We start from the raw sequence: 27,201 nt of genomic DNA, 5'->3' as shown, positions 1-27,201 counted from the left end.
GTCAGCTGAGACTGTGAAGAGTCCTAGGTTATGAGTAGGTATTTGCCAAAGAGGTTTTACATGGACATCAGCTGGTTTAGGTCCTCTTTTTTTGTAGTAGGAGCAAGAAAGACTGCAACTCTCTCTGCTCATCTCCTAGAGATCTGCCTGCCATAGTCCATGTTTTAAACAAGTGGTATTTTAAAATTTTTTTTATCTAACTTTTATAGTTGTTCTTGGCAGGGAATTTCGTCTTAATAAAAGCTATTCTATCAAGGATAGAAATGGAAATAGTAGAATAAGATTGTGAGGTGGATGATGCATTATAGATGAAGTGCTTCTAGGTTGGTTTATCAAGTTAGTTGCACAGATGAAGTCAGATGCACAAGCAGTCTGGCTGTTTCCCAGTTCTGAAAACAGGAGCAATGAAATGATTCTGTCATTGGTGACTCCCAGCCCCCTGGCCCATCTAGCTTGTAAAGGTTCCTGCACACTGCAGGTTAGCTACTCCTGAGGGAGAACAGTAAATCTAGAGATTTAGAGATTTAAAATATAGCTTATCTCTGTGGAGATGAAGTCACATCTCCTTAGTGAATCTGATGTTTGACTCAGACATTAGGCTTTCAAACATGTTTCTCAGAACATTTTATATTTAAAATGACTGCATTTTAAAAAGGCAGATAGAAGTAGCCATCAGCTTTCTATCTTTGCTGAGCTCTCTTCAACAGATAAATGACTAAGGTTAGACTCATACAAACTATACTTTGGTTGAAAGCCTGAGGTTAAAATACTATTTTTAGGTTATGTTTAATATTTTTTTTCTTGGGATGAGTTTTTTCTTTATCTGTACTTTGAGATTGTATTTTAACAAAGAGAGGTTCGTATTAGAAACTAGTATTATGAAAATACTGTGTGTTACCCATAGGCTGATTGTGTTAATAAACAATAAACAGATATTTGGCATTTTCATTTAGCAAATATTTTCATATTTCATGTGCACATCACAAGTTGGTTGTGACTGTGTGCACGCACGTCTGTTTAACATATGCACACATAAACGTGGGTGCATGCATGTACAGCTTTTATTTTGCTTGTTGGTAACTGATTGTACATCTAGACATGTAATATAAATGACTCTGTAGTATTACTAATTTAAATAGACACACTCAAGTTTATGGGTTTTCTCTTCTCCAGTTAGTATCTCTCTGGGATCTATAATCAAATTTCAGAGTTAATATTATATGCCATTTAACTATAATCATTACCTACACCTTGAGAATCTTACATTGAAAGACAAAGGTTTAGCTTTGATGTTACAACATCTGTATTTCCGTTATCCACAGTTGTCTTTCATGGACTTAAATGTTCGATGCTCTGCTCCGACACTCCAACTGCCACACAGCCAGTTAATGGTAGAGCTGGAGATCATATGAAGAATTCCTAACTCCACGTCTCTTATTTTCATATTCAAAAAGTTTTAATAATTGATATTTTCACTTTAGAGCAAATAGGTACTTTTCATGTGCCTCTCAGAACTTTTACTCCTAGAAAAATTGAAAGCATATGTACACAAAAAGATTGTACCTAAATGTTCATAGCAATGTTACTTATAGTAGACAAAAACTGGAAACAACTCAGAGTACCTTTCAGCTGAAGAATGAATAAACTAAAGGTGGTGTATCCATGCAGTGGAATACTATTCAGCACTAACAAAGAATGAAATACATATTACATTGATGAACCTTAACAACTTTATACTTAGTAAAAAATAAGATATGGAAGATGACATATTCCAATTATGAAATGTCTAGAAAAGAAAATTTATAGAAAGAGGAAGCAAGGGTGCTGGAGTGGGGATTGACTGCAAATGGCTTGGAAGATTTTTGGGGGGAGGAGTGATAGAAATAGTCTAGGACTGGATTGTGGCAACTGTTATGCAACTATAGAAATTCACTGTAAATTATTGAACTGTACTCTTAAAGTGAGTGAATTTTATAATATATGCTAGGGCCTGAAGGTCATGAGTAGAAAGAGTAGCTTCAGTGTATAGAAAACAGTGATAGCCATCAAAAAGGAGGAGAGAGTTGCTCAGTGGGAATCTTGGAATTTAGTATCTTGTGAAGCCCAAGAACTTGTCAGAAAAATCATCAATGAAAAATTTGAACTCACTAAAGTTGATATCAGGACTTGAAAAATGTGAGCACCAAAGGCGTTAATAAAAGAGCGAGTTTCCTTGTATCCATTTATTATATACCGTTATGTGAGATAAATAAAAGAAGATTGGGAGAATGATGTCACATGAAGAGAGGGCTACTCATAGAGAATTTAGTCAAAATTGATTTTGACTAAATCAATATCATTGAAGGTTGATCGATATCATTTTAGTTGCATTGCTAATATGGTAGAACTTGTGTTCATGTTCATCTTGTAGCTTTGTTTGATATTGCTGTAACGCCAGTGTTCCTTTTCAAAGTTAAAGACCGCAGTTTGAAGAGAGAACCGTTTGGGGATTACAGATGCTTTTAAGAATCTAGTGAAAGCTCTGTTTCCAAAGTACTTATGTATGAACAAACACAATTTTATAATTTTAGAAAGTTCACAGACCCACCAAAGCTCAGAGAGCTCTTGGTTAAAAACAGAAAGGAGTTCTATTACTTACTAATCCTTTAGTGAGTTCAGAACTGTCGTTTTATTTCAGTGTATTTTAGTGTAAATATGTATTTTCAAATAATGCCCAAAATAGGACTTGTATAGCCAGTTCTGGATTACCTGTGATTTATAAAGCGAGACACCTGTAATCACATTGGTAAGAATTTGAAAATAAGATGGCTACTAGTAAGTAATCTGTTTAAAATAACAGTAACTGGAGGTGTTTTAATGCTGCTCTACTAAAAGACTTAAATAAAGCCTTTTAATATTTACCAGTATGCAATCAACTTAAATCATTCGGATCTTAAATTTTACTGCATAGAAAATGATTTCAAGTAGAGTATTTCATTAAGAACCACGTTGGGGCATGGTATGACTTTGGGTAGAAAGGAAGATCTGCCTACCTTGCTGTCCACCTTTCTCCTCTGCTCTCTGCTCACTCTCCTCTGCCCCTCTCTGGGTGTGTGCTGGCTTTTTTTCCTCCTTTTTTCTTAGGGTAAGTGGGCAGTTACCTACAGTCATTGTTTATTTCAATAACAATTGTAAATTGTAAAGTCCTACTTTTATATAATTTAGGAGGTAGTAGAAAATTCCATGTTGCTTAAGATAGCTTGAAGTGTTTCTCACCTGAAATGACTGCTTTTGGAATTGTATTGCCTTGACTTGTGTAGCTCACAATGATTATTCTGTCTTCAGGAGTTGTGCTCATGTTTATATGATTTTCTGTTCCCTGCAGGACCGTGTATATGTACAACAAAATAATGTGGAGAATGTCTACAATTTAGGATTAATTATTTTTCGAGATCAAGTTGTACGTTATGGGTGTATTAGGGATCATCTACGACAAACGTTATTGGATATGATTGCAAGAGAGCGGAAAGGAGAAGTTGTAGACCGGTATTAATCGTCTTTTTACTTGAGTTTGGTTTTTAACAGTTATATCCTGAGAATTGATTCACTGTCAAAATTTTATTAAAATAAAAGTTTGCCTAGCACGTTACGAAAATTCTTGAAAACCCATACCACAGTCAACAAAATTACATAGATGTTGACTGAAAAACACACTGCTGTTGTTAGAAGAGGCCACTGTAAGCTTTTATTTGGTATACTTTTTTAAAGCAAATCATCCATTAGTCTCCCCATTTGATTTTTTATGTATTTTTTATGCTGGCATTTTGTCCTTTTCTTTCTTTCTTTCTTTCTTTCTTTCTTTCTTTCTTTCTTTCTTTCTTTCTTTTTCTTTTTTGGCTGCTTGATGACATTGTTTTTCCTTTGTCTTTTTCTTTAAGAACTTTTGACTAGCTTTCATTCTTAATATATTTAATAAAAATGTTGAACATAGTCTAAAGTGACTAAGAATTACTGTACCGTTCTGTCGTATCCCTTCTCCCTTTCTAACATGATTGGAGTGCCATTTTTTTGACATCAGCTAGAGTGGCTTAAACATGCAAAACTGCTTTCTCTGCTTCTCTATTCAAAGCAGCTATTAAACAAAGACTTGTGATAGTCTTTTTTTAATTTCAGCTTTGGTGCTTGGTCGGGATTGCTTAAAAACCATTTGGTACAAAAATGTCTATCTCTAGCAACACAGCCTCCTTCCCTCCTCTGCTTCCTAATAAGCAGCATTTTTATTCTCTCTGTTCTTAAATACACAGAAATATTTACACATCTTAAACATATTTCTACAAAATGCTTAGTAATCTCTACATGAGAACAACTTGAGACAAGTACCTGTGCAGTCGAGATATGCTTTCCAAATAAAGTTACTTTAAAGCCTTATGTTATAAAGAAGCTGCTTCTGGGAGATTGGTGACTTTGATTTAAAAAACGTTCTGAAATTCTAGCTACTACTGTTGTGGTTATTTTTACATGAATCTTTGATATAATTTGATTTTCAAATGGTTTTAACTTCTTTTGACAGAGGCGCAATAAGAAATGCTTGCCAGATGTTAATGATTTTAGGTCTTGAAGGACGATCCGTCTATGAAGAAGATTTTGAGGCTCCTTTTTTGGAAATGTCTGCAGAATTTTTTCAGGTAATCAGTGAAGATATAAATAAGTGCTCTTTTAAGATGTTCTTAAAGTTATTGAATGTGGTTACTAATTTGAATATATTGACCTTTTTTTACTGAAGGGAAGAGCATGCAAAAAATATCCTTCAGCATACCTACCCCCATTCTCACATTTCAGTGAAGGAACTCATTGAAAACAAATGGAAGAGTTTGGACTTAAGACACATTGTTTTTTAAATTGTATCTTACAAAACATATACACTTAGAAATAACTAACATTTTATTATATTTATCTGTCGCAAATTATTTATCACCAGTTAATAGGCAGTGCATCACCAATGAAGTCTCACTATTCAGTAACTAGTAAAATAAATGTAGAAATACCCATGATCCCACAGTGCATATGTCTTAAAGACTGTTTATTGGGAAATGATAGGTCAGTAAGTACAACCAATACAAATTCGTGGCAGTGTGTACAACCCAAACACCAACCAAAAAGACAGTACTTGTAAGGTAATGGTGACCAGGGTTTATCAGGGTGTTCTCGCCAAGATTTTTGTTTGGTTTGTTAATGTCATTTCTTAGAAACTTGATATTTTCAAGGACTAGAACCACTTTTTGTTAAAGTAGGAAGTGTTAACTAAATTTGTACATAGTTCATATCAGCGTATCTTTTATTATGTAATTCTTAGATATGTTCATTAATCCTAATTTCAAATAAGTTTAAATCATTTGGGTTAACGGTAATTTAGTGGAACTTCTACAAGGCTGGTGTTAGCAGACAAGATTAACAGTTACTTAAAAGCTCTATTTCTCCAACGTCAGTATATATACTTCTTTGAGACTGGAGCAGGAGGACTTCAGTACGTAGGAGTATTCCAGCAAAACTAGATGATAAACATGATGGATCTTTCTAGACATAATTTTACATTAAAACAGATCAAAGAAGAAGTTGCCACTCTCCCTTGGAGTCAGATGCTTTATTCGGGCATGTGTTTACTTCTGCTATTTGGAGTACACTGGCAGTATATAAAAACACTGCTTAAGGATAGTGTATTAATTTGGTTTTGGGTAAGTAATGCTTTTTAAAGGATATAACTCAGACTATATGAACATTTGTAATAAACTATGTAAAATGTTAATAATGTTTATGATACTTAATTTGGTTTGTGATAAACACTATAGAGACCTAGTTAAAAGCAGAAACACATTTTGGTTACATGTTTTTAAAGAATCATGCTTCTTATTTGCAGATGGAAAGCCAGAAATTTTTAGCAGAAAACAGTGCTTCAGTATATATAAAGAAGGTAGAAGCTAGAATTAATGAAGAAATAGAACGAGTGATGCACTGCCTTGACAAATCAACTGAAGAGCCGATTGTAAAGGTGGTTGAGAGGGAACTCATTTCCAAGCACATGAAAACTATAGTAGAAATGGAGAATTCTGGGCTAGTACATATGTTAAAAAATGGAAAGACAGAAGGTAAGTCTTAGCAGTTGAAAAACAATTAAATTCTTATAGTTGTACCAATTACTCAGTAATTTCTTTACTTTCCTATAATTAAAATAGATTATGATGTCAGTTTTCAAGAAGTTGTGTATGTATAGCATTAATTTGTTACTTGTTACTTTGATAGGATTTAATAGTAAAGCTTTATCATAATAAGGATTTTAGATGTTTCTGGTGAAGCAAATGGCTTTTTTTTCCTGTCTTTCATCTTAAGTCTCCTCACTTTGTGTTTTTCTTACCCCAGAAGCTAAATCTAATATTGGCGAGGCCACTGAGCTTCTCGTCTATTCCTGAACTTCAGTGTTACATATACTAAAGCCATTATACTAAAGGGTTTGGACTCTGTTCCCACATAGTGTCCTGTAGTTTTTGTGATTCTTTTAAAATCTGAAGTTCCAAACAATTTTTGTAAGCTCTATTGTCGGAGTCAGTTTTGATAAAGGTTCCAAAAATGCAAAAGTGGATGTCTTTCGTTTTTATGTATTTAGATAATTAGTAAACTGGTTTTGGGGATGTTGAAGTTATAGACTGAAATCAGAAAGGAGAATTGCATAAAAGTAAACATTTTGAGATAGCTGTAGCATTTACTTCTTTTGGCTATTTACCTTTATTTTCCTGAAAATATGTTTTGTGACAAGTACCGTAGAAGAAATAAGTAAACAGTCATGTTATCCTCATTCTTAATTTCTGAAGCTTTGCTTTAAAACTGAGTTTGTAAATAAATCACTGGCATGATATTAAAAAATAAACATGGTACTTACTCTTCTGTTTCCCTGCTTGTTGGATGAAGTCTTATTGATATTTTAGCTACTTATTTCTTATAGGAGAAATACGTATTGCCTGTTTGGGGTAATGACCTAGGAAGGGAATGAAAAGAAGAAATTTAAGTGAGTAATTTTCAAGAGAGGAGAGTATAAGAATGGAAAAGGAAGATGATGAGAAGAGAGGTTGTTCCATGCTTCCTCTCATGGAACCCTTGCTTTGTGTTCTGAAATGGTTATATATTTCTACACGTGATAAGTTCCTGAAAAGTTGTACATAACTTTATTGTTTCTATTAAACCTCAGAAAGTTACTTTTTAAAAGACCCTTCTGGTAACCATTTTTGTAAAAGCAAAAATATTTAAAATGATTTTTGTTTTATAGAAGCAAAAGCATTTTTTAAGTATATTTGCTATGTTTTCTAAAATAAACTGTTCCTGAAGGTTTTAGTGGTTAGGTTAGCATACTTTTTCTTGTAAAGGGGCAGATAGTAAATATTTTAGGTGTGTGAGCCATATATGGTAGTAAACTATCTCTGCTCTGTATTGAGAAAGTAGACAATAACACAAAAGAATAAGCTTGACTATATTTCTGTAAACATTCTTTTGATTTTTTTTTCCAACCATTTAAAAACGTGAAAACCATTTTTGGTTCCTAAGATATACAAAAAAGACAATGGGCTATATTTGTATTTGGTCCACAGACTACAGTTTGACCCCTTGATCTAAAAGGTCCCTGGCAGATTTGGACATTATGAAAAGTATTTTCCTCTACTTAAACAGAATGAGAATCAGTCAGTTCTCTACTGTTTAGCCATTAAGTTCATTCTTTCTTACCAACCTTGAGGGTGTGAGAGGGGGAAGATTAAATGGGCTGAAGGTTAGGGGCTATAAAATGTGTGATGGAGAGAGCTTGTCAGTCGTGCCTGAATTGTAGTATCTCTGTAACCTGCATGGAGACTTGGGTTAATGGCGTGAAGTATGCCTGACACATGGCAAGTGCTCAATAAGTACATAAATGAAGAAATACCACAGTAGCTACTTACCATACTTCTCTATTTAGCACTTAATGTTTTCAGCAAGTAAGCAACTTCTGTGATTCAAAATTAAATTGTAAAATCCTGGTTTCAGTTTCCTGACTTTCTACTAGAAAACTAATTGTGAAATGTCTTAATTTTGCTAGGCTCTGCTCTTGAGCATTATGTCAAGAATAGGTCAGGGGCACAGCTTCACCATATGAAGCCAAATGTCTCATAAATCAGAAAGTGAAAACAGTTTTCCCACCATGAATGGAGAATGAACTGGATTGATTATCAGATGCAGATAGTACTGTGAAGTTAAGTTCAAATGGTATCTCATTTTATTGTTTTATCGTGTACAGAAATAATGATATTTAATTTTGGAATGCCAAGTATTTTTTATTTTCTAATTCATATCCTCCACTACACCATACATTTATATATAGTGAAAGTCAATGAAATTACATTAATTTATGTACAGTTTAATATATAGCATATAATTCAGCAAAACTGTAACAAAGTAGGAACAAAATAGGTACATTGAAAACCATTTTGTTAAGAGGTATTTGATATGCCAGATTTACTGTGGTATACGAGGTCTGTCCGGAAAAAGTCCAACCACTGTCAATGTAACTAGAATGGTTTGTGGGACATGGATGTAACCTGGCAGCCAAGGAGAGTGGACTGGAATGCACATGTGTGAACAATGATGACCTCACTGTAGTAGTCAATGGGGGCGGTAGACACCATGGAGTGAGCATGTGTACTGTGTGGCCATCGCATTCAAAATGACTGAGGGAGTAGAACAACAAATCTGCGTTAAGCTTGAACATTCCTCTGCGGAAACTGTTTGGATGATTCAGAAAGCCACAGCTATGGGCAACTGGTGATTGACAGCTTCATCATGACAACAGTCCCGCTCATGCATCACGTCTTGTGCAGAGCTTTTTGGCGAAACATCAAATCACCCAGGTGACTCATCCCCCCTACAGCCCAGATTTGGCACCCTGCAACTTTTGGCTTTTCCCAAAACTAAAATCACCTTTGAAAAAGGAAGAGATTTCAGACCATCAAGATTTATGAAAATATGACAAACCATCTGATAGCAATTGGGAGAACTGTGTGAGGTCCCAAGGGGCCTACTTTGAAGGGGACTGAGGTGTTACTGCCCTATGTACAGTGCTTGTACCTTTAATAAATGTCTCTTTTTCATATTACATTGCTGGATACTTTCTGGACAGACCTTGTATGTCCGTATTGTTGAATTTGTAATACCTGTTTTTAACATGGAAAATTTGGTTTTATATTACATGTGAGAAAACTATAAGCTTTGTTGTGTATAGATTACTTTGGATATGCATTATTGATGGAAACTTATTTTTAAATAAAATTTGCTTCTGTGAGTTACTGAATAATTTTAGGAGCCCTTTTTGTAAAACTTTTTAAGTATTTTTAAAATACATACAATGTCAGTTTTAGGATCTAAATTGCTCTTGTAAATGTATACCAGACTAGTAAATTACAGCCTGTTTGCCAAATATGACCCACCACCAGTTTGGTTGAGAAAAAAAAATTTTTTAAGAATAATTTTATTATACTTAAAGTTATATAAATTTTAGATTTAATAAAGTTTTGTTGAAACAGTCATGCCCATTTACTTATGTATTGCCTGTGGCTTCTTGCTTGCACACTGGCACAGTTGAATAGCCACAGAGACTGTGTGTGGTTCATAGATCTGCAGTATTTATTATTTGGTAACTTTACAGAAAAGATTTACCAGCTTCTGATCTAGAAACTGTTGTTTGAACTCCACTTTTAAAGTTCTTGATTATAAAACTTTTTTATATCACTGTAAAGTTCTGACACTGTAGTCTCCCTGTAAGTTCTTATTTCAAAGAAACACTGGACATGGAAAAGCATTATTTCACCTCCACAGTTTAATCTTGTGAAAATGATATAAAAAGTGGAAAGAGTCTAAAGTTTTCATTCTAAATAAAAGCGAGATAGCGAGATAAACCAATTTTTTAAAGTACAGATACTGGCTCTAAGACATCACCTGGGAAGTCTTAGAGATTGCCCTGAAGAAAATATTAAAGAATAGAATTGATGCTATAAATTTCATTTAAACTTTCCCATGATATGTAATGAAGTAAATCCTTGTATATTTTTGTTTTCATGGTGGTTATTTGAACTTCTGAGATGGCTTGCTTAAAAATATCTCTAAGACCAGATGTTTTTTAAATATCTGTAAGACCAAATATTTTTTAATTGGCTTTAATTAACATTGACTACAAATTACACCATAATTAAAGTTATCCTTTTGATATATAATTTCCAGTAATATTAGGTTCTACATTAGAATTATTTAGGATCAATTATGCAAAACTCAGAATTTCAGTTTTCGTTTTTCGTGGCTGTTTGTTACGCTTTTTGGGCATCTCTTCATGTAAACTAAAATTGCTGAGACATTTTATTGATGCTTTCAGAGTGTCTCATCTAAAACATGTATTTTATAAATTGCAGTAATAACCGTTAACTATCCTGGTGTTTTTTTTCCTTTTTGCTATTTTGCTGGGGGTTTTTTAGTAGTTTTTCATGTCAGCAAATGATTATAATAGAGAAATAAGTTTTAAGTATCACCAATGAGGATGAACAGATTCATATTTTTTCTTAATCTTTAATGTAGCCGATTTGTGTGTTCTTTCTGATTGCAGACCTTGCTTGCATGTACAAGTTATTTAGTCGTGTGCCAAATGGTTTGAAAACAATGTGTGAGTGTATGAGCTCCTATTTGAGGGAGCAAGGTAAAGCCCTAGTTTCGGAGGAAGGCGAAGGAAAGAATCCTGTTGACTATATCCAGGTAAATAAACATAGAAGATTCTCTTTAAGTTCATGATAAAGGAATATTGGCAAGTGCTAAAAAGGTCACTTTTACTATGTCATGTATTATGTATTTTTGACTTAATTATCCCAGTGGTAGACTTTAATTATTTTAGAATTTTGCAAGTTATGTATGTATCCGGGAGCCAGACTAAGCTGCTGCTTTTCATTTATATTCTGTCTGGTGAAGACCTTGTTTAAATAGTCTTAAGAATGGAAGCTATTGTTTCACTTTTTTAGATGCCTCACTGTTCATATACCTTAGTGTGTTAAAAAAACATGTGTTAAATATTTTTTGTTTCAGAATGTTTTGCTTTTAAGCAATAGTACAGATAAATTATGCTCCAAGTTTTTTGTGTTTTAATAGAAATAATGGGCTTTTGAGGTACATTTTTAAAGCTGATTTTCTCAGACTTGCCCATTTAATAAAGACAGATGATCAGGAGTAACAATTGAGGAGTTTCTTTGATTCATTGGCTGTAATACATAAATGGAAGATAGAATACTTCTCTCACCACTGACATTTCTAATCCAGACTTAGATATAGGCTTAAAAATGATAAAGTATCTGTAAATTTAATACTGAATACACACATATATTACCAGTGAAGTTAAAATTAGCATACATGTTCATATGTGTATTGTTTGTAGAAAAATAATGTATCTTGACTTTCTGTTTTTATTTGGAAGGGCTTATTGGATCTGAAGAGTAGGTTTGATCGCTTCCTCCAGGAATCATTTAATAATGACCGACTCTTTAAACAAACTATTGCTGGTGACTTTGAATACTTTCTCAACCTCAACTCCAGGTCCCCTGAATACCTCTCATTATTTATTGATGATAAGCTGAAAAAGGGAGTCAAAGGGGTAAGTATAATGTATTTGAAAATACATTAAATTTTACTTGTAGGTAGAAGATTGTGTGTAAACTTAAGAAATCAAGTATAAAATTAGGAAATTTTGTAGATATAAAAATAAGCATAGCCCTTTGCTGTGCTTAGATGTGTGCTGTGGTTTTTGTAAAGGATTGTTTAAGGTATTTGAAATGGTCAGAGGTATTTAGACATTTCACTTAATGTATAAAAACCAACAACTACACAGCCTTGGTTCTTGAAGTGTAGACTATAAGGGTTAGATCAGCTCTGGAGATAGTAAGAAACTAGAAAATAGTTATCCACAGCACAAAATGTTGTTGCTGTCATCTGGTTTGGGGGTTTATGAATCAAATACTTGGAGGCCAAGAATTTGAAGGTATAGATTAGAATAACTATCAGAAAATAGTTTGAAAACATATACTGAGGCTCAGTTTCAATCCTTTATTTTGTATCTGGGATCTTAGAAGCTAACTGTAGCATAGAAAATCAAATTAAACATATTGTGATCACACATAAATTGGTCTTTTTGACTTCATGTTGGAATTTGTGAGACGAAAGGGAAAAGCAACAAACGGCCACAGGTTTTACAGGCTCCTATAACAGAAACAAGCCAAAGGAAGATCAAGAACACAGAATAAAAAAGACACATTTGTTTAACCTTCCAAATTTTTTAATATAAGTTTAATACAATCTGCCACCGTATCATTTTCCCCTTACCTAAAATAAAAAGGCAAGGGGTCTTTTTACTCTTCAGATTCCAACAAATTATTACCCTTCTGTTTGCACAATTTAGATTTTGAATGAGCTAATATGAAAGTATCTGTCTTTTGGCTATGTAAATTTCTGCCTAAGTTATGTAAAGACATCATAATATGTTCTTTCTGCCATTGCAGTTTTATTTCATCTGTTCTTTGTCATCCTTTAATCTAGACATGTATCATTTTAGTGGTAGCCCTCTAGGGAATGGAACTGCACTTCAACCCCTGCTTAATGCTACACTAGAATAGGATGTAAGAGTTGTGGTGTGCTGCTCCTGTATGAAGTAGAAGGCACTTTCTCTAATGAAATCACTCCCGACATAGCTCAACTAGATACTTATGTTCATGGTCACAGTGTTGTTTTTAAACGGTTGAACTGCAGTGCTGTTTTTGTATAACTAAAATCTTGGAATTATTAAGTAGCCTTTTAATTGATTTTTCAGCTAACAGAACAAGAAGTAGAAACGATATTGGATAAAGCAATGGTCCTTTTTAGGTTTATGCAAGAAAAAGATGTATTTGAACGCTATTATAAACAACACTTGGCAAGGAGACTTCTCACAAATAAAAGTGTTTCTGATGACTCTGAAAAAAATATGATATCTAAGTTAAAGGTAAGGTGTATGTAAGATGGAATGGTGTGCACTTAACTAATGTTTGTCACGTGATTGAACACCAACAACAGTTGATTAGAAAATATTTAATTGATTTAAAATACTTATAAACTGATAAAGATAAAATTTTTTTGAGCAGGCTATTCTTACATTTGTTCGAGTTCTCAGACATTCAGAGTTTGCTGGAAGTTATTTTGGTGTGGCAGGGTACACTTCTGGAGATCTGGGTAGGATTAGTACAAAGGAAACAATAAAGGGAATATTGCTGTATAGTTCTGTCACAAAGGTGTGGTCCATAGACTACCTGTTCCTGGATTACTTGAGCTGCCTGGTAAAAACACAGAGTTCTGGGCCCTAGCTTCAGTGAGGTTATTGGAATCTCTGAACAAGACTTAAAATGTGCATTTTAAAATAAAAATCTTTTCAAACACACTAAAGTTTGGTACATGTAGTCATAGAGCAACTATTGGGGAGATTTAGAAATGGTGGCAGTAACATGGACTGGTTTATTTCATTGTGTGTGTTCTCATAGAAAAACCCAGCATTTATTTGTGTCTATTTGTGGTTTTCTTCCCCAGACTGAATGTGGATGTCAGTTCACATCAAAACTGGAAGGAATGTTTAGGGATATGAGCATCTCAAACACAACTATGGATGAATTCAGGCAACATCTACAGGCAACTGGGGTAAAATTCTCTAATTTCTACTTACATGTATATGTTTTTATATAAAGTTTTTTGTAACAGGCATTTTTATCTATAAATCAAATAACTGAACTGGTGTCATTTTTTTAAATGTCATTGTCAACGTGTGTTGTCTGAAACAACATGTATTGTCTAAAAATTATTTTTCACCATATAACCTCTTTCTGTAACTATTCATGTTAAATTATTACTTTTTTTTTCTTCTAAAACTTAGTTTATCCTCCCCACTTAAAGGAATGTGCCGAAAATGTAATAAATGGAATGATTCTGCTATTAGAATCATTATAGATTGTGGAAAGAATACTGAGCTTAGGCAAGCTTACTGAGTTGTAGTTCTCTTCCTTTCACTTTACACCAGGATTGTGCTGTATCTCTGTTATTCATATTTAACTGATACTAAATGGGCCTGACGTCCCCAGGATCAGCGGGGGATAAGCTGAGTATAAAAACGCTGACACTAGTGTATTGTGACTGTGGTTTGTACTCTGACTCCCAGAGTAGGGATGAGCTGCAACCTATATGGCTTTGGAGTCCAGTGGGGTTTTGTGAGGATTTAATAAAGTTCTAAAGTTTTTTTATACTGTTTTTCAACTTTTCCTTAAGTTTATAGAACTCTAGAATTTTTCTTCAAAAGTTTTCTCTCCAGTGACTTTATATCACTTAGTAATTAAGACCTGTTACAATCATTTAAAAAAATTAGAGGTATTTTTTGATATTTAAATGTTAGATTATCACCTCTATGGTCCTACAGTCTCTTAACAAACAAAATATGTGAAAACAGCTGATTTTGTAGAAATGGACAAGTACATATTAAGGCATTCTCACCCAAAGGGATTCATGGTCCCTCTTCATTGTAAGTAGTTACATAGTGATTTCCCTCATAATACCTACAGTGAAGAATGGCTGAGAGCAGGAAAGATACAAGTGTGTGATACACTGAAATTTGCGCAGGCAAGAACTGACTAATGTGATTAACTTAGGGTTGGTTTTGGGGGTTTTTTTAGATTGTTTAGGGATTTGTACTTAATTCTAATATATTGATATAATTATATTTTCATGTGATAAAATTTTTTTCTGTTTTTTTCCTTCTACTAATTTTACACATATTGAGAGGTTTGGGGAAATAACCTAATCTAAATAAACACTATTGAAACCATCTGCAAGGGACTGTTCCTGATGGGTCCAGCACCCTTACTATTTTTTTAAGTGTCTAATTACCTTGTCCATGATAGCTGAAGGCCTTTTGATAGGAAAATTACAGTCCTGACTCTTGATCATTCTGCTGCAGTTGTTTCATTTAAGGGGTGGGGTCACTGTTCAACAGGATGATTTTATCAGATTGTTTGCCTGTTACTTTCTGTTAAAAAGTTTGTGAATTTTCTAGTCTTTCGTTTTGATTATTCAGGTATACCCTTCACTGTGTAATAGAATATTAGTTAACTATAGTAAGTGAAGTTGCTTATCAAGATGCTCGGAGTTACAGATCTGCTAATTCGATTGCAGCTTCCATTTACTGAAAGGCCATTACTGGCATGCGGTTACTGACTTTTTTATAATTGTTTCTGCTAAGGACCTTAAGCCTTAAGTCTTCTAATCCATAACCTACATTAGAAAGATTTGATGAAAAGTGACAAAGTGATCAAATAAATCCTAAGCATTCTGAAATCTTTGAGCACTTTTAAAATAATCACTAATCCTCAAGCAGGTGGTTCTCTATAACTTTCTTGGCCTGTCGAAATATATCAAGAGAGTGGCTCTTCCATTTAGTTTTAGCTAAATCTTCTGTATTATACTGAAAGTAATTTAAGTATTTTTTTTCTGTTTTTATTTTTAAAATGTGAATGGGCCAGGAAAACCATCTTGCTATCATATTTCTGTTTATTTACAGACTTTTCTGGCACCTCTGCCTCTTTGTACTTGACTCTGTCATATGCTGTCCTTGGACATAAGCTTGGCGGCTTCAAATAGTGAGGAAAAGAAGATACCAACTACTATACTAGTTCTTTGAGGCTCTTTCTTTTTTTTTTCCTTTCCATTTAACATAATTCATTATGTGCCGTCTGTGCCAAGGATTGTCCTAGGCACAGGGTGCACAACAGAGTGGAACAGACAAAATCCTCTGCCAAAAAGGAGCTTACTTTCTAATCTGGGAAATAGATAATAAGCAAGATAAGAAAACTCACAGCGCCTTAGCTGGTGGTATAAGATACAGAGGATGCGTGGGGGAGAGGGGGAGAATGGTCAGAGAAGGCCTCTTAAACATGGCATTTAAAAAAAAAAAGACTTGAAGGTTAAGTCTGTGTGGGTATGTGAAAGAAGAGAGAGCAGACTATAGTCTCGGGTGGGCTGAACCAAGTTGTGAGCCCTGGCACCCGCCCTCCCCCACACCTACTGGCAGATGTCCCAGCAGCTCTCAGCCCACCTCTGTTCATCATCTGATAGTCTCTGCTACGATCATCTCACCTGTGTGTCATCTAGGATTTCTAGTGTTAGCTTCTTTAAATTGGAATAATCATTTAGTAGATATTTGTGAAAAAGTCTGTGTGGAATACTTCACAATATTTTTTATAAACTCATCTCTTCCTTTTAGAAATCTGTCACTAAATCATTCAAGTTAGATAAAAATGCAATAATGGTTTAGAACAAGCTGTGAATATCAATAATAAAGATAATACTTCACATTTCAGAAGTTTTTGATAGGCTTTATTTTTATTTTCTTTAAAATTTAATTTGTTTAAAAAGAAGAAACTATCTAATGTGACAGCAATGCTAGCATGTTTTTTGTAGAGGTAGCCATCCATTATTCAAGTTCCCATAGAGCACCTACCGTGTAGAACTGGACCTCGTGTCCTCTGTAGAGGTTGTTAGACTGTGAACTCCATGCAAAAACAGTGTTGCTCAGTATACTTCAAATGTGAATGGGATTGGAATATTTCGTTTGTGTGTTAAGATGGTAAAAATACTTAAAAGTTGAGATGAGAGATATTATCCTAGAATTTCCTTTTAAAATAACACAGATATGACCCCTTAACATTTTATCTAAAAAAGCTCCAGGGCCAAAACTTTACATTTCTCAATGACACTAGTCACCTTTTGTTCACATGTTAACAACTATCCTTTTGTCAGTATTTTAAAGGCAACATCATAAGCAATAATTATAAATATTCACCGGGAGAGTTAAAATGTGAAAAACACTGGTCCACCTAATCTCTAAGAACATAAATGTTTTATTTGCTTGATATTGAGCATGGCGCTGACTATTCTGATAACAAACACAGTGTCTGTACAGAACGGATACCCGGTCCTCGTGAATTGTTGGCGACATATCTTTTCCGTCCCACAGGTATCTCTGGGTGGTGTCGATCTCACAGTGCGGGTGCTCACAACAGGATACTGGCCCACTCAGTCAGCCACCCCGAAGTGCAACATCCCACCAGCACCGAGACATGCTTTTGAGATATTTAGAAGGTAAACATAGATCAAACTTTGACTCTTAAGTAGAAATAACTACCCAAAATTGACATAAATATGAGCATTTGTAGTGTCCCTGATTGAAGATGAATATACTCCATTTTTTACCTCTTGTTCAAAAGGAGAATTTATCCTTTTTGTGTTAATATGCATTGCATAAACTCTTTTCAAAGGTCTGCTTTATTGATGTCCTTCAGCATTAGTGCATGGCTAAGAGTATAGTTTGTATTGTTGATGTCTGCAGTGACTTAGGACTAATTGATTGTTGGGTTACTGTGGAGAAAGGTGGTCTTCTAACCGCAGCGGCTGAGCAGCAGGCCAGGGGCAAAGGGTACCAGCAGAAATGATCTAGTGCGCTGCCTTTATCTATCTGGTGATACCTCGCTAACTTAGGTCTGTATTTTTCTCTATCTGTCCCTCTCTCTGCCCCTCCTTTCCTTTCTCTCTTTTTATTTTTATTTTTATTTTTGTTTCCTCTTAAGTAAAAAATTAGAACTGGACTTGATTTTTAAGGTTTAACTCTTAATCTTTTAAACTCTGTTTTACATATATATTTATTAAGGGTTGTTATCCTGTAGTTTATAATTTCGAATATGTAAGTTGTATAATTTTCTAAAACCTGGTTTGATTTGCCAAAGGTTTTACTTAGCAAAACACAGTGGTCGACAGCTCACACTCCAGCATCATATGGGCTCTGCAGATCTCAATGCCACCTTCTATGGACCAGTGAAAAAGGTAAATGTTGATAGTTTGAGCATATATACATTAAGTAACTTAAAATTAGTCTGTAGAACTGATTTGTGATTTCTGTTGATTTGGGTAAATTATTTATTTCTTTTATTTCCCTACCTGTTTCATGTATTTAAAAAAGTGAGAATGTTGGCTTTATTTACCTGTGTTCTCTCAGTTGCTAAATACCTTCATTTGACAATATGAAGATTATACTAGTGTCCTTAAGGAGTAAATAATAATAAAATAATTACATACTTTATTTATAAGATCAGTCTTGAGACCTTGTTGCATAAAATAATAAAATTTAAGTTGAATTGAGGACATGCAGAGCTGTGAGTCCTTTTCAAAATTCTCAGTCTCCTGTAATCCTTATTATTTCTCAGTAGTCAGAACTGGACACATTATCACTTTAGATTTGTGAGATGTACAAAATGTTAGTAAAGTGATTATTTAAAACAAGTAAGGGACTAGGCAAGGAACATGTATGAAGTAACCTGGGCGTGGGCAACAGAGATGGGAATGACTGTGGGAGCAGGGGTGGGCTGGGAGGAGGAGGGCAAAGGGAGAAAAATTGGGACAACTGTAACAGAATAACAATAAAAGATTTAATTAAAAAACATAGTCAAACATTTTTTAAGAAAAAAATGAATAAATAAAATGAGCACTATGCTAGTGAATTGCCTTTGTTTAAAAAAAAAACAACAAAAAAAATGCAATCGCACCATGGCTAGGTAGCTTAGTTGGTTGGAGCATCATCCCATACACTAGAAGGTGCATATGGGAGGCAACCAATAGATGTTTCTCCCTCTCCCTCCTTCCCTCCCCTTCCCTTCCCCTCCTCCCCCTTACCCCTCTCCCTGTTCAAAATCCTTGGGTGAGGATTTTTTTTTAAGGAAGGAAAAAGTCACCTTTTTATAGCTAAAATTGTGAGATTTAGAGTACCTTCATTGCTTGATATAACTCGAATCAGGGTCATTTGCCTTAAACTAGGAAAGTAAAAAGCTTCTATCAAAACATTAGAAAAATAATATGTAAGTTGTCGTGAAGGCAGCAAATAACTTTTATTCTATATTTTAATCAGAATTTTAGTAGTTTTATATGATACCATTATAACACCAAAGTTTTTTTTAATATTGTTGAAAATGGCTACATGTATTCTAATTTTTACATTTAATTGAAATAGGAAATGTTTCTTATAAATCGTTAATTGAATAATGTTAGAAACTTGTATACAGGGTGGGGCAAAAGTAGGTTTTACAGTTTTTTATATGGAAAATAGTACAATAATTGATAGTGATACAAGAATAAACTATGTGTTTCACATTCTTGTAACTATATACCTACTTTTGCTCCACCCTGTATTAAAGTGTAAATGGGAAGGTCAAGGATACTGAAGAACTCAGCTTTTGAAGGGTTTTCTTCCCCTAAATAATCATGTTATCTTTGAAGTTCTGTTAAACAGATCAGCAGGTTTTTAAGACAGTTTATGTGTTAATTATTGAAGTCTTAAATTTCTACTTTGTACTTAAAGCACAGAGCAGAAACAGGCTATAAAGGTGGCATAGGACCCCCACCCCCACTTTATGCTATTGTTTGATCTCTTCCTATGATCAGTCTACACAGACAGAAACCTAACCCTACTACTTTTGGTAATGTTATAATGGTTTGATGTCTTATAAGTCCATTATCAACTTACCGTGTACTGTTAAAATAATTTTTTGTTGTAAAATTCAAGTGTTCACAGTAACAAAAAAAAAAAAGAATTCTAAATAAAGACTTGGAATGTGTGTACATACACATGTATATACAGGCACATACATTTTTAAATAACATTTTCTCTTTATATAGGAATAAATTTTGTAGTTTTGTAAAGGGTTATTTCTCAAACATCCTGTGAGAGTTACCAGGAGATAATTATATCTACTTTCTGTTTTTTAAAACAACGAAACAGGAGGATGGATCCGAAGTTGGCGTTGGAGGGGCGCAAGTCACTGGCTCTAACACACGGAAGCACATACTGCAAGTCTCCACTTTCCAGATGACCATATTAATGCTCTTCAACAACAGAGAGAAGTACACGTTCGAGGTACGGGTTGCTGTGTCAGTTTAACCAGTTGTGTTTCTAATTCTCATATGTTGCCTGAGTCTGTCTTATTTGAGTAACCTTTAGAGTCATTATTACTTGAGGATTACTATTATTTCTACTATTTGAGTAACCTTTGAGTACCGTTAGAGAAAACAGCATAAAATTAGATTTATGGAACTAATCATATACTTGTTGGGTCACATTTCATTTGGCTTTTTAAGTCAACTTCATTGAAGTATAAGTTTTATGTGGTCAGACATACCGCTTTAAGTGCATATTTTGATGGAATTTTAACAGATGTACATACCTGTGCAACTACCATCACAATCTATAGAATATTACTCTCCAAATTTTTTATACTCCTTTGCAGCCAATTCCGTCTGTTTGTACCCATACCCAGGCAGCCAGTGATTTGCTTTATGTCACCATGGGTTAGTTTTGACTTTATAGCATTTTCCATAGATGGGAGACAATACGTACTGCTTTTGTGGTGCTGCTTGTACATAGCACAGTGTTTTTGAGATTCATCCATGTTATTGCAGGTATAGCTGTGGTAGTTCATTCCTTTTTATTGCTGAGTGATACTCTGTGGATGTACTATGTTTTCTATTGATGGACATTTGAGTTACCAGATTGAGGCTGTTAAAAACAGGGATGTATGTTTAACTTTTTAAGAAACTACCAAACTGTGTTCCAAAATACCACTTTTCATTCCTGCTCACAGTGTAAGAGAGTCCAGGTCCTCACATCTTCTTCAAAATTTGGAATTAGCAGACTTTTTAATATTAGCCGTTTTAACTGATGTGTAATTATTGTGGATTTAGTTTGCCTTTCCTCAAAGACTGATGATGTTGAGCGTCTTTTATGTGTTCATGTGCCACGGATGTGTCTTGCTAGGGAAGTTGCCATATCTTTACTGAGTTTCTGACAGCTCTTTATAAATTCTGCATACAAATTCTTTGTCAGATCTGTGTCCTGTGAATATTTGTTCAGTCTGTCACTTGCCTTTTCAGTTTTTTAGTGGTATGTTTTAAAGAGCAGAATTTTTTAAATTTTTTTTAAATTTTATTGTTGTTCAGTTACAGTTGTCTGTATTTTCTCCCCACCCCTCTACCCCACCTCAGCCAAACCCAGCTCCCTCCCCTGCTTCCACCCTCCCCCTTGGTTTTGTCCATGTGTCCTTTATAGTAGTCCCTAAAAACCTTTCTCCCCACTGTCCCTTCCCCCCACCCAACCTGGCTATTGTTAGATTGTTCTTAACTTCAGTGTCTCTGGTTATATTGTTTGCTTTTTTCTTCTGTTGAGTATGTTCCAGTTAAAGGTGAGATCATATGGTATTTGTCCCTCACTGCCTGGCTTATTTCACTTAGCATAATGCTCCCCAGTTCCATCCATGCTGTTGCAAAGAGTATTAGCTCCTTCTTTCTCTCTGCTGCATAGAACTCCATTGTGTAAATGTACCATAGTTTTTTGATCCACTCATTTGCTGTTGGGCACTTAGGTTGCTTTCAGTACTTGGCTATTGTAAATTGTGCTGCTATGAACATTGGGGTGCATAGGTTCTTTTGGATTGGTGTTTCAGGGCTCTTAGGGTATATAAAGAGCAGAATTTTTTAATACTGACAAAAGTCCAAGTTTTTCCCTTTTATAGTTCTTGCTTTCAGTATCCTATCTAAGAAATTATTGGCCACCTCGACATTGCAGTGAATGATAAACACTGAGACTTAGTTGTTCATTCTAGCATCATTTGTCTAAAGCAATAGTCTTTTCCTTTTAAATTATCATGGTACCTTTATTTTAAAAAGCAATTGACCATACATTTGTGAGTCTGTTTCTATATTCTCTTACTTGTTTGATTGATTTCAGTGTTTGTCCTTATGTTGATTTTATACTGTCTTGATAATAGTATCAGATTTTTTCTTCCCCCATCTTTTGTTTTTAAATGTTTTTACAATACCTTTTAATATGTTGGCTTTTTTATTACCCTTTTTCTTTCTCCATATACCTTTATGGAGTTAAAATGAAGATCATGTGATTCTTAGTAAGTTCAAAATAAAGAATGAGTATTTTCTAAAAGCTTTAAAGTTACTGCCACATTTATACTAATGGAGAGCCAGTTTCCAGATATAGGTGAACATAGGAAATAGATTAAGTTTGAAATTAAAAACAAGATTAAATTTTAGGCATGTTTTAATATTAATACTCATGTCCATACTTCTGTTTATGTGAAGGGTATATTTAAGAGATGACCATTTTTATGTGATACTCCTCTAGGAAATGTTTTGAAACCTGAGTTTTCTAAGTCATTGGTTTTGCCCTTACATATTTCCAGTGTGTCTTACCTAGGGAATAACCTTAATTTTCACACACAAGTTATAAAAAATGATCAAGTCCCAAGAATGTTAATTGAGCAAATATTGAGTACCTTACTCAGACATTGTAAGCCTTTTCAAAGAGGTGGAATTAAATGTCTTTAACAACTTGGATGTTTTAATCTGCACCTGTCATGGATAATATATTTTAAGCAAAATAAGCTATTTGGAAAATGCTAGAGTTGGTTTTCAGAGTTCGCATTTATGAAGAATTGACAAAATAATTAGATAAACAAAAACATACTCATTTTCTATAGCCATTATTGGAATTGCTAGTAATTTTAATGGTTCAAGCTAACTTTTGCCTTTTGAAACCAGTTTGGGGTCATTGATGCTAATGAGCAGTAGGTAGAAAGTAAAATAAAGTAGAAATTTCCTCTCATACTTTACATTGTAGGTAAGTCACAAACCAGAAGCCTTAGTATAAATGGCATATGTGGAATGCTATTCCTGTGACTCCAAAGCCTTCTCACTGTTCACATCTTGATCTGGGGCATTGTGAGGGGCCCGTGGAATTTGTCCTTATTCAGAATATACCATGTGTTTCTCCATAGTCTGCTACACATGTTTTATTGCCAGCTCTCTCAGAAATCAACTCTACAAAGTAGAAGAGGTAGTTAATAACTTTAAAAGAAGTTGATCTTTTAGTTTTGAATATTCTTTATGAGTTTAGTAAGATGGTATATTAGTTATGTAATGCTACATGACAAATCTTAAAACAACCACTAACAATTTACTATCTTCCGTGGTTTCGGTGAGTTACTGATTCAGGAAAGGCTCGTTTGGGTGGTTTCTGGCTCGACTGCATGAGGTTGCATTAACATGTCAGCTGGGGCTTCAGTCATCTTGGTTGTTTGGGGTTGGAAAATACACTTCTAAGCTACTGGTATATGCTTCCTTCCACATGGCTGGCAAGAGATCTCCACATGAGCCTTTACCATGTGGCTGTTTGGTTGTCCTTGAGTTATGGTGGCTAACTCCCTAAAGCAGGCAATCCAAGCAACCCAAGCAGGACCTGTAGTGCCTTTATGGCCTAGCCTTGGAGGCCGCATACTGTCACTTATTTTCTTGGTCTCCCCAATCAGCCCTGATACAGTGAGGGAACCACACACGGTTAAAACATACCAAAATTATTATTACGCGCCATCTGGGAAACTGCCTACAAAAAGGTGGCATTTATTTGTAGTTTCACATTTAATTCATAGAAGTCAGGCTACTGTGTCTTTTTCCTCTCCTTGTATGTATATATATTTTTTTGAATAGAAGTCTGTATTGTGGTTTAGAACAGCTAGAATAAGGAAATCTATACAATGGTAGTCTATACCTTGGGCTTTGGTAATAAGCACTTGGTTTTTGAAAGAGCTATAGGTTTTAATACAAATTTTCTAAATGTTCTTTATTATACTTTTAAATTTTCCTGAGTAAGTCTGAAATAATAAAAGCTAATTGTGGACAAGAGCAAAATTAATGCCAGTAGAATTTAAATAGCAAGCCATTAAACAACAGTGATAATATGTTATCAAGAAACTACTAACAATTAGTAATATAACCACAATATATAAAAGAAAATAAAAGAAAGTGGTTGGAACTACAAGCAGAAAATTCCACCATCATAAAAATTCCTCACATGTACTGACCGACTGACAGACAATAACACAACTGAATAACACAATTAGTAAATTAAAATGAAAGCTGTACAGAGGGAACTTTGAACCCCCAAAGCAAAATACACATCCTGGGAAGTATCTGAGGCCAGTGTAAGCTTAGTGCAGAATTGAACCCGGAAGCCACACAGCAACAGAAAAAGACAGCTATGTTATTCATCCTGAGTACACACTCAAATTCAGCAGTGTATTGAAAAAGGAATTTACTGTTTCCAAATAGGACTTACCCCTGGAATACAGAGAAGAAATTTACTAACAAGTAGTTACGAGATTTGTAATAATAATAATAGTTGACTGACCAACTTGTTGTATTGCCAGATACCACTTGAAGGAGAAAATGAGTGAGTGATTTCTATAGGTGTACAGAAAGCATTTGATAAAAGTCAGTCGCCATCCCTTACATCCAGGATGGAGGGACTCTTGGCCACCTAAGAATGGAATGAAATATCTGTCCTTAATGTCTTAAGGGTGTATCCAGTGAGAGACCTAAGCAAGCAGTAGTTAGTATTAAAATATTAGCTATCTTCCCATTAAAATCAGAAACAAGTAAGGGATACCTGCCTTTACTACTGCTCCCAATTTGTAGCCCAACAGGTGGACAAGACAAAAAGAAAATTGAGGGTAGAAAGAATGGTTACTCTTAGGCTGTTGCAAAGATAAATAGTTAAGCAAACTTGAAAGGCACTTTGTCAAATATAATTATAACTTAGAGAAACCAAGTACACATCTAGAAATCTGCTTCAGAAAACTTGGCTTTTGTACTAAATGCATGGCCCATCGCAGAATCGGGTACAATCTCAATCTTCATTTATATCCTGTTAGAGCAGTACTATGGAATTCCCTGTAGCTTTAAACTCTCTGCCGACATGGAAAATCTCCAGAAATTAGTAGAAGACTTCATATGGTGCGATCCCATTTATATTTAACAGTAATATTTATATAGATGGCATGTTCATGTGCATGCATGTATATGTATTTCTGTTCATGTGTGTATATGTAGACATGCAGAAAAAAGACATAAAGGAATACATATTGGATTGCAGTGGTTACCTCTGGGAATGATCTGCAATTGTAAGCTATCACCTAAGAATGTATTTCCAGATCTTTGAATATAATTAAACAATAAAATATATAAGTAAGTCCATTTTAGTGTCTACATAATAATTATAATCAACATTCTGTTTAATTCGCTGGGGTTAACGTGTATAGTATTTGCAATGTCTAAAATAGGTAGACATAACCAGAGATCATTTCAAGCAAAGGAATATACATCATCACTAAAATTCACATTTCTCTGAATCCTCACTTAATCTGACAGTCATTTAGAGAAATCTACACTTGCTCACAGAAAAGCAGCCTGCTCTTCTGAAAAGCAGGCTGACTCTCTCATATTAGTCACATAATCCGAGCACCACTGTCTTCATACCCACCTTACTGTGCTACTTTTGAAAAAGAAACAGTTGTATACAGTGAATCAAAATGATGTAACCCAGTGTGCAGACTTGTCGCATCATACATCCGTCTAGTTGTGTAGGGGCTAAACTGTATCTGTGTACAATTCTCTTATTGTCCCACTGACGTAAGATTATAATGAATTTAAAAATTATCCAATTGACCCTTGAATAAGGTGGAACTTAGGGTCCCAATACCTGCACACTCACAGTTGAAAATCCACATAGAACTTTTAACTCTGTAGTCATTGGCCCCTTGCATCCATCCCTAGATTCAACCACCATTGTAAAACGGTTATTGGGAATGCAGAAATACTCTTTCCCATCCTAGATGGGTTGAGTCTGTGGAAATGACTGTGGGGATGTGAAAGCCATGGATCTGAAGGATTGACTGTTTTTACTGAGAAACATGCACAGTGTACCCACATAGTTCAAACCCATGTTGTTCAAGGGGCAATGACACATTCGTTTTTCCCTGAGCTGCTTTTATTGTATTTTATTTATCTCATAGTATGTAGCAACAGTTACCACCTGCACTTAAAAACAGAATTATTGTAGAAAACACTATGGAATTTCCTCAGAAAACTAAAAATGGAACTGCCCTTTGACCCAGCAGTTCCACTGCTGAGATTATACCCTAAAAACCCTGAAACACCAATCCAAAAGAACCTGTGCACCCCAATGTTCATAGCAGCACAATTTACAATAGCCAAGTGCTGGAAGCAACCTAAGTGCCCATCAGCAAATGAGTTGATCAAAAAACTATGGTATATTTACACAATGGAATTCTATGCAGCAGAGAGAAAGAAGGAGCTTATACCTTTTGCAACAGCATGGATGGAACTGGGGAGCATTATGCTAAGTGAAATAAGCCAGGCAGTGAGGGACAAATACCATATGATCTCACCTTTAACTGGAACATACTCAACAGAAGAAAAAAGCAAACAAAATATAACCAGAGACATTGAAGCTAAGAACAATCTAACAATAGCCAGGGGGGGAGTGGGGAGGAGACAGTGGGGAGAGGGGATTACAGGAACTACTATAAAGGACACATAGACAAAATCAAGGGGAAGGGTGGAGGTGGGGGAGGGAGGTGGGTTCTGCTGGGGTGGGGTGGAGGGATGGGGAGAAAAGGCATACAACTGTAATTGAATAACAATAAAAATTTAAAAAAAAACAGAATTACTACTTTTCATATTTAGCATTAATTACCAGGTATTTAATTTTTTTACTTGGTCATACAGACAGTAGATATGGTCAACTTGGACTATAAATTTTGATTGTATGATAGAAGGCTTTAGTTCAATCTTACATTGCCTCTCTCTGTGAAAGAAATTGCTAAGCAAAGAGTAGTGTGGATCAACTTGGAAGGAAGATTGTAGAGTATGTCTAAAAGTAGCAATTACATGTTGATTAACACTTTTTTTTTTAACTTAAATATTAAAGCAGGTCCCTAATATTCTCTGCTGGGTGACATTTTTAGATTAGGCCTTATATTTCCTGAAACAAAAAAGTACATGTATGTTCAATATTTTGTCATTTGAGTCACTGTTCTCTGGTTTATTCAAGTAAGTGAGATTTTAGTGAAGTATCATAGTAGTCGTGGAATTCTTGGTTGTAAATTATTCCTTTAAGGGAATTACCTCTCTAACCACTGTTTGGTC

At 34.7% G+C, this 27,201-nt stretch overlaps 1 protein-coding gene across 3 annotated transcripts in view; it reads left to right on the top strand.

Annotated features, from left to right (window-relative positions):
- The window catches only part of CUL3 (cullin 3), an 84,815-nt gene that overhangs the window by 50,326 nt on the left and 7,288 nt on the right, over positions 1-27,201 (top strand). For all 3 annotated transcript variants that reach the window (XM_053919126.2, XM_024564251.4, XM_053919127.1), the window contains 10 exons: positions 3,365-3,525; positions 4,550-4,664; positions 5,894-6,122; positions 10,643-10,788; positions 11,498-11,674; positions 12,884-13,054; positions 13,633-13,740; positions 17,102-17,226; positions 17,868-17,964; positions 19,913-20,047. In XM_053919126.2, coding sequence (XP_053775101.1) covers positions 3,365-3,525; positions 4,550-4,664; positions 5,894-6,122; positions 10,643-10,788; positions 11,498-11,674; positions 12,884-13,054; positions 13,633-13,740; positions 17,102-17,226; positions 17,868-17,964; positions 19,913-20,047 — 1,464 coding nt within the window. The remainder of the gene's footprint in view (positions 1-3,364; positions 3,526-4,549; positions 4,665-5,893; positions 6,123-10,642; positions 10,789-11,497; positions 11,675-12,883; positions 13,055-13,632; positions 13,741-17,101; positions 17,227-17,867; positions 17,965-19,912; positions 20,048-27,201) is intronic.

The sequence above is a fragment of the Desmodus rotundus genome, chromosome 2, assembly GCF_022682495.2.
Source record: "Desmodus rotundus isolate HL8 chromosome 2, HLdesRot8A.1, whole genome shotgun sequence".
Classification (NCBI taxonomy): Eukaryota; Metazoa; Chordata; class Mammalia; order Chiroptera; family Phyllostomidae; genus Desmodus; species Desmodus rotundus.
The sequence above is the reverse complement of the archived record's forward strand: the minus strand, read 5'-3'. Positions and strand labels throughout refer to the sequence as shown.